General features: G+C 42.0%; 1 protein-coding gene across 3 annotated transcripts in view; it reads left to right on the top strand.

Moving 5' to 3' along the window:
- Positions 1-12,396, top strand: part of MBOAT2 (membrane bound O-acyltransferase domain containing 2) — a 130,067-nt gene extending 117,671 nt beyond the window's left edge. For all 3 annotated transcript variants that reach the window (XM_047845243.1, XM_047845242.1, XM_047845244.1), the window contains 4 exons: positions 281-345; positions 1,961-2,093; positions 4,272-4,423; positions 6,386-12,396. In XM_047845243.1, coding sequence (XP_047701199.1) covers positions 281-345; positions 1,961-2,093; positions 4,272-4,423; positions 6,386-6,611 — 576 coding nt within the window. In that variant the 3' untranslated portion in view covers positions 6,612-12,396. The remainder of the gene's footprint in view (positions 1-280; positions 346-1,960; positions 2,094-4,271; positions 4,424-6,385) is intronic.
- Positions 12,397-12,688: the final 292 nt, after the last annotated feature.

The following is a 12,688-nucleotide window of genomic DNA, read 5'->3' as shown; positions in this document are numbered from 1 at the left end:
ATTTACATATCAGGAATGTCTTTGGGATAATTCCATGACAACGCCTGTAAATGTTAACATATAGGAGAAAATGGGGATCATCTCGTAGTTGTCCTCTGTGAGAAGCAAGTTTTATTTATACAAGCACATTACTGTATTAGAAAAGCAAATATTAAGGAAATAAATCAGTACACCACTGTCAGCATCAAGTACTTGATTTTTAGCACAACAACATGTTATTGCTTGTATCTAAACCTTCATTATTTTGTTGGCCAAAGAAAAAGGTTCTTTTGTTTTTCAGATGTCAACAAGTTTCAAGATGTTTCTTGATAATTGGAATATTCAGACAGCTCTTTGGCTCAAAAGGTATGTTCCTTCAAGAACAGTCTTTAGCTGTGCTATGGTGTCTAATACTTGAGGTTGAGTTTCACTGAGTTCAGATTCTTGATTCAATAACAGTGTGTTGAGTGACAGTGACCTTGGTGTTAACCAGGAAATACTGTTAACGTCTTCCAACGCAAGAGTCTATCGAATCTGAGAACTGTGTTGGCCTGAGTGGTGAATGTTTCCTATCCTGGGCTTCTCAGTCTGCCTTCCCAGGCATCTTTCCGAGATCGCCAGTGTCCTCCTACTCTCATTGGTTGGAGATTTGGTTAAATAAAACAGAGTAACTGTACAACCACTGTCCAGATGCCCCAGATTGTCCACAGCAGTTCCAGTTGCAAACATATTTCAATTTGACAGATCTTTCTGTATGTTAGGCACAGGATACAACGATGAGTAAGACAGAAAGACCCAACCTCTGCAGTCAAAGAATTCACGATCTTGTTAAAAACACAGCAGCGTCACCTGCGCGTTCCCTGTAGCGAGGAAGAGCGGAGAGAGAGAGCAGGAGCAGCGAGCAGCGAGGCACAGGGGGAGAGGAAGTGCTGGTGCAGGATCCGTGACGAGGAATTCGTCACACGGCCGAGGGGGGGCCACAGGCAGCCCGAGTGGGGCAACATTTGTAAAAGACGAAGTTAGGGAGTTGCACAGAAACTCCCAGGGACTCTGTCTCCTTGTTCCCAGTGAGATACGTTGCTGTATCTCGAGTTTATTTTATGAAACGTTATGGCTCTAAGCACTGTGTAAAGCAGCCTTTTTTGGGAGTGTCCTTTATCTCATGGCAAGTTGCAGATCTTTCTGCCTTGAGATACCCACCATATGACATTGTCGCTTTGTGGTACATTGCAGTCTCCCCAGTGGCTACATATTTTCTGAACTAATCTGTTGTGTGGTTGTTGTTGTTGTATTTTATTTTATTATTTTTTTAAATGTTTATTTCTTTATTTTTGAGAGAGAGAAACAGAGCATTAAGTGGGGGAGGGGCAGAGAGGGAGCCCAGAATCTGAAACAGGCTCCTGGCTCAGAGCTGTCAGCACAGAGCCTGATGCGGGGCTTGAACCACAAACCACGAGATCATGACCTGAGCCGAAGTCGGAGGCTTAACTGACTGAGCCACCCAGGCACCCCTTTGTTGTATTTTAAATTTGATAACTTTTGGGGGCACCTGGCTTGCTCAGTCAATGGAGCATGTGACTCTTGATCTCACGGTCGTGAGTTCAAGCCCCGCATTGGGAGTAGAGATTACTTACTTACTAAATAAATAAATAAATAAATAAGACACCTTTAGAAAATCTTACTTTCATTTGAGTTCTCTACCATGTTACAGGGAAATTTTAGACTAAGCACATTGAAGTTTTTTGGTAAATAGTATAGATTTCTTTACATGTACCAGAAAAAGATGAAAATCAAATTTGTTTTCCTAGATCAATAGGAATATCTAATAGCCTTCACCTCCCTGAGGTCACAGGTCAAGTTGTGGCCGACGCTAGGTTGCGGTTGTTTTCCTGGTTGCCCTGGGCCCTGTCGGCTGAGAAAAGAATGATCGCTGTGGGCTGTGTGAACTCTAACCACTCAGTGTGGTGTTCATGGTTTCCAGGGTGTGTTACGAACGAGCCTCCTTGAGTCCAACCATCCAGACGTTCGTTCTGTCCGCCATCTGGCACGGGGTTTACCCGGGGTATTACCTGACGTTTCTCACGGGAGTGGTGATGACACTGGCAGCACGAGCCGTGAGTATCTAGAACCCCACGTCGTCCTCGAGGGGGAGTCCACGTGAGTGGGAGGAGGAGGCCGAGCTCACCCTCTCCCCTAAGGCCTCATTCGTGTGGCCGCAGATGGAGCCGTGCTCTGGTTAGAAGCGAGGGGGGCGCCTGGCGTGTTTGTCCAGCGCTCCTGCGGGAGGGACCTGCACAGCGTTGGTTGTCTTTACGCGGTTTTCTGAACGAGAGCTAAAACCTGAGCTAAATAAAGATGGGTTCATTTCACAGACGTTTCCCGAGAGCTGTCCCCGATGAATCCTCCTTTAGGTGAGGAGGGGAGCACGAAGACCATGGACAGAGCCGGTGGGCCATCCCCGGGTGGCGGGTGCCAACGTTAGAGTCAGGACACAGTTCTTTAGAGTGTTGGCTTGGTTGGAACCTGGAGTCATACTTTGGGAAACAGTTGAGAAATCAGGTTGGTGACATGGGTGGGCAAGGGAGGACAGTTCAGTGTGAGTCCTTGAAAGTGACGTGACCAAAACAGTGCTCGAAACAGGCTTCTTCCAGCACGTACAGGTGAGGAGGCCTCATTTAACAAACTAGCAGAGATTTAGTCAATTTTCAGGTCAATTTTCAGGTGGGGGTACGTATGTGCATATGTACAGCACGAGGCATATATGATAGATCCCGTGGGCTTTATAGATAGTAAGTAACATAGTTGTTTAGAGGTGAAAGAAATCCCTTTTGGCTGGGTTGACCAGAGGTGGCCTCATTAGGGAAGCGTGGTTGGATTAGGGCTTTGAAAGATGAAGGTCGTTTTGAAAGTGAGCCAAGTTTGGTGGGGGTAGAACATGACACGCTAGGCCGGGAGATGACATTCTCGAAACCAAGTTTGGAAGTGCCCAGTGTGTTTGGAAACGAAAAGTAAATCTGGTTGAAGCAGAGACTTTGTGAATCCCTAAATAGTGGATAATTCTGGAAGGGGAAAGGAGTGCAGGGGGCGGGGGGAGGAGGGCATAATAGAAGGACTTGACAGACGAGGAGAGGGCCCAGCCCTCATTCCGCCTGCAGCCCGGGGAGTCCGGGAAGGTCTTCAAGGAGGGAAATGACCAGTGGAAAGCCGTGCTTCAGGAGAGTGGATTTGCCCCTGGTGGTCGGGGGCGGGGAGGGTGGGTAGGTGCTGCACGGGGAACCAGGCAGCATGGTAGGTGTCGGGACTCGTTCTGGCCACTACGAATGATGGTCTCGCTGTAGGGAGAGCCGTTAACCACACACCAGGTCACTTCTGAGAAACCCGGTGGTATCCTCACGGGGCCGTGTTTCACCTCTGAACATATTAGACAAGAAAAGCAGGGAAGATGATCATAGAAAAGAGGAAATGATGTTTGGTTAAGTTTGCACATTTCAAAACTGAAATGTTTTGACTTTTTTGGAAGCTAAAAAAAATGTTTGAATAGTGCTTATTAGGAAACACCTATTCTGAGAATGTGTGTCGTTGCCATTTATTCTAAGTGTGTTTGGCCTGAGCTCAGTGTATGATCTTCACTTGTATTTCACAAACCCAGGGCTTCAAGAAGAGGAAGGATGTCTCATTAAGTCATGGTAGAAAACATTGAAAACAGACAGAACTTTATTTATATACTATACCAAATATGATTTAAAGAGCTCTAGGCAGTGTTATTTTTAACTTTGGGGGAAATTAAAAAAAATTTTTTTTAACGTTTATTCATTTCATCTTTTGAGAGACAGAGAACGTGAGTGGGGGAGGGGCAGAGAGCGAGGGAGACACAGAATCTGAAGCAGACCCCAGTCTCTGAGCTGTCAGCATGGAGCCCGATGCGGGGCTCGAACTCACGGACCGCGAGATCATGACCTGAGCCGAAGTGGGCCGCTTAACCGACGGAGCCACCCAGGCGCCCCGGGAGACTTTTAGTTTTAGTACAACTTCAAATCTCCAGAAGAGTGGCAAAGAACTCCTACATGCCTTTTACCCACACTCCCACATTTTGCTCTCTCCATATTTTTCACAGATACATGTATTCGTTTTTGCCAAAGCAACTTTTCCCGTAAGGGCAGCACCACCTTAGACTTGCACCAGCAACGCGTGAGAATGTCAGCCACTGCACGTTCTTGAAGCAGTGGATGTAGTCAGTGTGATTCTGTAGCAACATTGAAGATAAAGCACATATTTTTGTTTCTTTATTTCAGATGAGAAATAACTTTAGACATTATTTCATCAAACCTCCCCAGCTTAAATTATTGTATGATGTTATAACGTGGATAGTGACTCAAATAGCAATAAGTTACACAGTTGTGCCATTTGTACTTCTATCTGTAAAACCGTCATTCATGTTTTACAGGTAAGTGTCACTCTTAAAAATATACCAGTGGGAATAACTTTATTATTATTATTATTATTATTATTATTATTATTTTAATGCTTATTTATTATTGAGAGACAGAGACAGAGCATGAGCAGGGGAGGGGCACAGAGACGGGGAGACAGAGAATCCGAAGCAGGCTCCAGGCTCCGAGCTGTCAGCACAGAGCCCGACGCGGGGCTGGAACTCACAAACCGCGAGATCATGACCTGAGCCAAAGTCAGACTGGGCTTAACCGACTGGGCCACCCAGGCGCCCGGGAATAACTTTATTTTTAAGAGCAAGCTCTTTGCTATTGGGTAGCGTAAAAAAAAATCATGCCCTAGCCTTACTTTCTGTAGTTAACTTTTTCATCTTAAACCAAGCAGTCCCAGGATTTTTATGGAATGATTCACACCACTTAACCCTCAGACGAATATGACTTAAGAGATGTGCCAGCTGGGCAGCTGCTGCCTCAGGTCTCGCAGAGGTTTAACTAGAAAATGTAGCTGTTCTTTTTACACCTGGATGGTAACTGGACTCACTGTGGGAATCCTTTCACGATGTGTACATGTATCGAATCATTATGTTGCACACCTGAGGCTACTGTAACGTATTAGGTCAGTTGTACCTCACTTACCCAAATAAAAGAAGCAGCATCCGGCTAGATGTGGCCCGTGGGCTAGAGTTTGCTCACCCCTGTCCCGGGGTCAAGGGCTAGGAGTTTATAAGCTGAAGCAAAGGCTTTTGTGTCTCTCGGGATATTCTGGGAGTGGAAGCAAAATAATATCTTCCAGATAATCACGAGTAAGTATTGGTTGAGTCTGTGCACCAAGAGTTCGGGTTGTCAGACTGTTAACTCCAAAAAGGAGAGGATAGGCGAACTTGAAATAAGATGAACAATCAAAAATAGGACAGAGCGGTTTTAAAATGTAGTTTGTTCTTAACAAGGGATTGTTAATCCTTTTCATTGCTTTAGTCAAAAGGAAATAGATTACTTGTATTTCATGAATTTGTTCCCTTCTTACTCTTTTATGTTTCACGGGTACTTTGTCTTCTCTGTATTATGGAAACTCTTGTCTTAAATTCCATGTTTTATCTCTTTATTGTCTCCCTCACCCACCAAATTCCGCTCTCGCTGTGGTAGCGAGATGTTTGAGATCAGACACTTCATCTTTCATAAAGTCCTCATTACCCCAGTGTTTAGAAACGGCAACACAGAACGCGTGGTCAAAAATTGTTGAATGGAATATGGCGACACATACGGACAGACATTAAGGAACTCCACTAAAATGTCCCCTTTTCACAGAATGATTACTAGTTTTTGAATGTGATCGAGCTGTTGGTTAGATTTTCTATCCCAGGTACTTTGTTCATGATCACTTGAACTTACAGCTAAAAAAGTGGCCTCGGTCGCGCTTGATTTATACTTAATTTCAGGAATAATGCCTCTAATAATATTCTTAATAGTGTGACTTTCCTTTATTATATGACAGTGACCATCAAGAGGCAGTATTATCTATTACTCACATCACTGGAATATTTGTAACTTAATCAGGGGCCGTAAACAGCAGAGGAGGCCAGAGCGTTTAAGGTCTTTATTATCTCTGCCTTCTCTTTGTTCACTCAGTGTTCGATTCTGTGGATTTGCGAGATTATTCTTAGGTCGCTGCAGCTGCTAATAAGTACCTTTTTGTTTTTGCTCTGTGTAGCCATGGACTTATGACCCTTACAGAGGAATGTGATGTGATGCCTAGTGTCATGCTCCGAAGCGGTCTGGGCTTATATGCTGCAGCATACGCCTTAGAGCTGCATCTCATGGGGCAGGGGTGGGACAGGAATGCAAGAGATGTGGTGAATGCACACATCCTGAGTGGGGCCTGGGACATTTTGACGAGTGTGCAGTTGCTAAGCATCCATGATCAAAATCTAATAAAGTAAATTCTGGTTTTTTTCTTCTAGCTCCTGGTATTACGGCCTGCACATTGCTGGTATCTTAGTATTATTGTTGTTGCCGGTGAAAAAAACTCAAAGAGGAAAGAATACACAGGAAAATGTTCAGCTGGCACGATCCAAAAAGTTTGATGAAAGAGAAAATTCCTTGGGACAGAATAGTTTTTCCACAACAAACAATGTTTGCAATCAGAATCAAGAAATAGCCTCTAGACATTCATCATTGAAACAGTGAAGGGGAAAATATGCTGACGGCTATTTTTTCTATGTTAACAGAAACCACTCTTAGCACCTTTCAAGGGATTTGTGTTTGTTTGAAAAGAGATTAAGTGGGGGGACATCTGACAGATCTAGGTAGGGAATTTCCTGTATAGCAGATTGGAAACGGAGTGAATAACCCCTCCCAGGCCATGTCCCTGTGGGCCACGCCTTATATAAAAATATTTCCATTATTTCAATGGGCACTCAGGACCTCAGCATATGTCCACACGGTCATATGTGTGCCCTGTTGCTGAATGTATGTTGCGTATCCCAAGGCACCGAAGAGGTGGACAGGTAATTGTGTCAATCTGGATGATTGAGAGAAATTAACTTTTCCAAATGAATGTCTTGCCTTAAACCCTCTATTTCCTGAAATATCGTTCCTAAATGGTATTTTCAAGTGTAATATTGTGAGAACACTATTTCGATATTTGATGTTATATGCTGTAAAGGAATTCTGGAGGAATTTTGAAACAGGATATTTAAGATGTGGATACTTTAAAAATGCAATAAACATCTCAGTATTGGAAGGGTTTTCTTAAAGTATCTCAGATGACTACAGTACGTAGCGAAACCGCAAACAGGACCGGATGCCAAATTATACGTAGCTTATTTTCCTGGAGAATTTAATTACTTTGTGTCAGTCAGAGCCCGTCAGGGAAGAATTTCTTCAACACAATTAAAGGTGGGTAATGGGATATTTTAAGTTTATTTTCTTAAAAAAAAAAAAGCAAGAGAAGATGACAAGGGAAGGAAGGAAGGAAGGCATGAATGAAGGAGACCCCACGAGGACTGGCGGAGAGCCTGCTGGGATGGGGCACAGGTGCACAGTGTAGGTACCACGTGCTCCGCAGACGAGCTTTTCACCTTGACTTAGATATCTGAGTTCTTTGTGATTATGTAAGACATCAAAATGTAATAACTTTTTAATGTGGTGGACTTTGAAATGAAATTTATCAAGCATAAATTTTATAGGATTGTTAGAGGGATCACGAAAACAATAGTGGTGGATTGTGTGAGGGTTATGGAAGAGAAATCACTGAGTAAGGTGACTGTCTAGTCACTTTCTTATCCTTAACAGCTTACTTCCTATTTGGGAAAGTTTTAGGGAGATGAAAGCTTAAAGTCGTGGGGTCTGGCCCACATTTTTAGAAAATAAAAATAAATCCGTTTCCAGACTCTTAAATTCTTACATTAAAATGTTGCTCTTCACTCTTTTTAATGAGTTTTAGGTTCTGTGAGTAGAAGAGTATGCTTTTATCTTACAGGCCATTTTCCCCATAATTGATCTCACCTTGAATTACTAGATGTCTCCTTTAACGCCACAGTCTGGTGAGGGGCGTGGTAAGCTGAAAGCAGAGGAGGGGACTGCGAGGCCATCCTGGAGTGTAGGGCTTCGGCGGCAGATGGTGAACCACGGGATCATGGGGTTTGAGAGAAGAGCGGGGGACACGGCCTTCTGACTTCACCTTTATTTGACCAGTCTTTGATTTGACTTCACCTTTATTTGACCAGTCTTTGATTTGACTTCACCTTTATTTGACCAGTTCATTTCCTTTCTGCCTTGCATTTTTAATGCAGTGCAAATTGGTTAGGTGTGGTGTGTCTTTTATTTTTGTCGTTAGTAAGTTTGTAAGTGAAGTTACAGCAGAACCCCTATCTGGCTTGAGCTGCGCAGCATTTCATTTAAAGAGAAACAGCAAGCGTCCTTGGAACTGGTGAGGTCTCAGTCAGCAAAAACATCAGCGTATCTTTTTAGAACTTTAGAAACATCCTGGTCTTTGTTTATAGCAAATGTGGTTATTTTTCTAAAGGTAAAATTTTTCCACCTGCTGAGGTCAGCCATACCCTGCTACTTACTTCCCAGGAAAGGACAAGATAGCTAAATAAATTTTCTCCGTTTTCCCATGCATTGAAATTAAGCCAGCTGTGTAACGTGAGACGATGGAAAAGAATAATCATGGAAAATATCTGCCCCCGAAAGGTCTCCTTAGTTTAATTACTGCTGCAGAGAATCTGATCACTATTTTTCAAAAGTAAACAAATTCAGGGCTTACAGGACAAGTCTAGGCATGGCATAAATGAAAATAAGAAAGCTTAATAAAACTTTTTTTCAGCCCACCTCTAGCCAATAATAAATAATAACTTTATTTTTATCACCTATGTCATTTCTCTGCCTGTAAACCTAAAATCACTGTTACCTGTTTCTTGTTCAATGAATGTCCTCATGGTGTTGCCATCCAGGAAGCAAGATGATTGAATAATTTTCCAATTACTTTGAAGATGATACATTATCTATACAGATTGACTGATTTTCATGCCTTTGGATCAACTAGTTTTTTGGTTTTTGTATGAAATGGTTTTAGGATAGCTTTTCTCTAATTTTGTAGAAATTCTCATAAGTATGTAATCTAGAAAAACTAAAGAAATCTAATTCTCGACTTTTCTTCTCAAGAAGAAACACTTTGTGCTGTGTGAAATGACTGTATCTACTCGGAGTGTTGTAAGGATTAATACTTCTACTTGAAGTGGAAACTGGCATATCTCTACTACTGTTAAGTATAAAGGGACTCGTTGTACTATGTGCTTGCTTCTTTTTTAATCAACACAGTAAGATTCAGTCCATATTTATATTATTTCTCCACTCTTCAGTTGTCATGAAACGACTCCAGAGATGATCGGTGAACATCATTATTATACTACTCAGGGAAAAAAAAAAAAAAGGGAACAAAAACATTATTCTTCCCTCAATTTCATTTTCTTGAAACAGTAACAGTTAATTTGATGTATCTCAGTGATCACCATTTTACAAGTAGCTTAATCTCAGTTTTAAAAATGAGCATTTTTATTGGAACTCAGGGTAATTGGAGAAATGTATGCAGCTTCTAAAACATCCAGCATAGTAGAGAAAGTTTCTTTGGCTTCAACGATGTCCAGCCACCACTTTCGCCACCACCATACTTTTGGTTAAGAAGTATTTTTGTTATTGACCCCTGCCGTGTGTGACAGGCATATGCAGGATTTCCATAGATAACAGTTTTCAGGAAACTTTGCAGTACGAAGAGTGGTTCTTTTTTAAAGGGTGAAGGTAACGCACACGGAAACACTGATTGTCCTGGGAGATCTGGACGTTCATCTGGCTCTGTTATTAAGGAACCTTAGGATCTGGGCAAGTTGCCTGTCCTCTGGATCAGAGTTTCTTAATAAGAAAGTAAAGGATCAGTTCTAAAAGTTTATGACCAGTCGATTTGTAATGAATGGAAGCCATTAGCAAGATGTGTAGGAGTCACGGACAAAGGCAGATTCACAATCAGAACTATTGTCATGGTCATTTACTTTTATTACTTGAGCAGCTCCAAGCCCAGACTTTTCAAAAGGTTTTCTTGGCAACCGAGGAAAATCTTTCAATCCCTTAAATCAGAAGGCGTGGCAGCATAACCTTTCTACTGAATATAGCCCTTCACATGAATCCTTGATCATGAAATAGTCTCTAGTGAAGGAAACAGACCTTCCTTTTGCTTTCTCTGCTTGTTTGTTCATTTGTGCCGTGTGAAATTGAAGGTGATCTGTCCTAGAATCTGTCAGTGCAACCCACCAAGTTTACTGGACAGGGTTTACCACTTTAAACTACAGAAGACATGTTAAAACTCGGCCGTGAAAATAATGACAAAATTTATACTTTTATTCAAGGACTAGATTGTGTTTAGGACAAAAAAAGTCTTTCCTATTTAAAATTCATACCCTGTAAATTTTAGTTTGTATATTCACAAACCACTTGGGCACTTACACTTTTTTGTTTCCTTATTATAAACTCCAAAATCATTAGTTACTTGATGTTAAGGGTTCTCCGTTAAAACTGAAAGAAAAAATTACTTGAGAGAATAGTTGTTTCAGAATGGTGCCTGCTGTTGCGTCAATGGAGGACTTGTCCGGAGTTTTACATCTAAACCGGTATTTGATGGAGTTTCGTTCACCCACTGGTGGTCTATCCTGGCTGAAATTGAGTACATCAGATTTCACATAGGTGCGGAATTCTATGTAACACTGTGAAATGTAATCTTAACTGCCCTCAAGTACCTTATTAAACTCTTCCTCTGAACCAAGTGTACATTTAAGGAATGGCTGATCATTTATACGAGTACCTTAGATGCAGAAAGTTCCTTCTGCAGCCGTCCTCGTGAGAGTGGGTTCGTATCAGTGCACGCTCCTAATGCCGAAGGAAAAGATGGGCTAAAGTGTACCTGAAATTGGGATTGGAAAGATCAGAGAGTAGAGGGTCTCCACAGTGTGTTTCTGCAGCACCGTGTAGTCAAATCTATGTATAGTGACTCTCGTTACCGAAGAGAATTTACAATGAAATTTTCCATGTTGGTGTTTTATAGGAATGCTCTTATAATCAATGACTAGGCTGCTTTTTGAGGCTCTCATTGTATAGAGGATGCAGCCAGTTACATTTTAATCAGTGGGCTGCTTATTAATGTTTTTATATGTTTTAAAATAATATTTATTTTAATAGATTTTTAACATGGAAATCCCAGTAAACAACTGACAAGCTCTATAGTCTATTGATTGGGAAGACTTTCTGAAATGGCGCCTGAAGACACATTTTTATGCCGACTGATTTGTCTCGCCTTTAGAATTAATGATACCTGTCTTCTTTTAGAAAACCTTTTATAAAGCAAAACCAAACCAAAATGACCCCAAGACTCTATGTCCTAGAAATAACAACATAAAGAAAGATCCATGCGGAATCACTGTCTAAAGCTGAAGTCCGTGACGCACGGCCATCTCTCCGCTCACGTGTCGTCAGATTTTGCTGCCGCAGAAAGAAATGGAAATAAAATGAAAAACCAAAAGATACAGAGCAACACCCAACACAATGACTAGCCATTTTCTTAATAACATGTTTCAAGTGGAAAGAGGAGCTACCTTTTCCTGGAGTCGTAAATGACTGTGCCCTGGCCAGTCTCTATCTTGGGGTAACTTCTCTGAGAAATTAACTTGGTAATACCGCTGTTTTGTCCTTCACCGCTAAAGGACACCCGTGAAGAGTTTGACAGACTTCAACATCTGCCTCCTTCCCAGTTTTAAGTATTTTTGGTCCTGTATGTGCAGATTGGTCAACAAAGTACCTTTGCTCCTGACTTTGTGTCACAAGGAGAAAGGAATCAAACACCCCACACAGACATGTTCCAAGCCAAGCTTCGTCTGTCACCTATGCACGACCGCCTCTCGGAACCAGAAAGGCACCGCGTGAAGCAGTAGGGATGACACTAGAGATAATTCAGGTGGAAAGAGAGAAACCCTTCTACGTGCAGAGGGAGACCGTATGAGCTCATTCCTGCCTGCCTTGAAGAGTCGTGTCTTGACCTGTGCCTAGGAGCGGTCGGACATCGTCGCCCGAACGTGGGGAGGGGGCCCCAGCTGTAACAGCCGGTTTTTGTCGTCTGCCTTCCCCGGGTAAGACTAGAATGTGGCGTTCTGTGCTTTTTTGTTTTTGTTACTCCAAAATATTTTTTTAAAGAAGGGTTATTTTTCAACAGATCCGTAAACTATTTCTTGTTGTATGGTTCTCAGTTTGAACTCCCGCTGTGTCGGTTACACTGTGACGTGATGATTTCATAACCCCTCCTCTCCAGTCCGTGTCCCTGGCGCTGCTGGCTTATTGCTGGGTTTTACAGATGTTTTTAACTTGCGTATAAATGTTTTTTTTCTAATTTCTGTGTCTTTAAAACTGATTAAACGGTAGTTTAAAAATATGTGTGTGTGTTTGCTAATTTCTGAGGCTTTAAATTCCATCTGTAGAAGTGAACTCCAGGCCTTTCGCCTCAGGAGAGATCATGGTCTTTCGTTTACTAGGGGATTCTTCAACATGATGATTATATTCTAAGGAATCATTAACTCTTTAATCGCTTACAGATGACTTAAAACATTGCAAGGACTTGGATGGAGCTAGAGTGAATGTATTATGCAGAGTGAAATAAGTCAGAGACAAATGCCATATGATGTCACTCGTGTGGAATTTAAGAAAACAGATGAACATATGGGAGG

This window comes from Prionailurus viverrinus, unplaced genomic scaffold, assembly GCF_022837055.1.
Source record: "Prionailurus viverrinus isolate Anna unplaced genomic scaffold, UM_Priviv_1.0 scaffold_33, whole genome shotgun sequence".
Classification (NCBI taxonomy): domain Eukaryota; kingdom Metazoa; phylum Chordata; class Mammalia; order Carnivora; family Felidae; genus Prionailurus; species Prionailurus viverrinus.
This window is presented reverse-complemented; position numbering and strand designations above follow the sequence as displayed.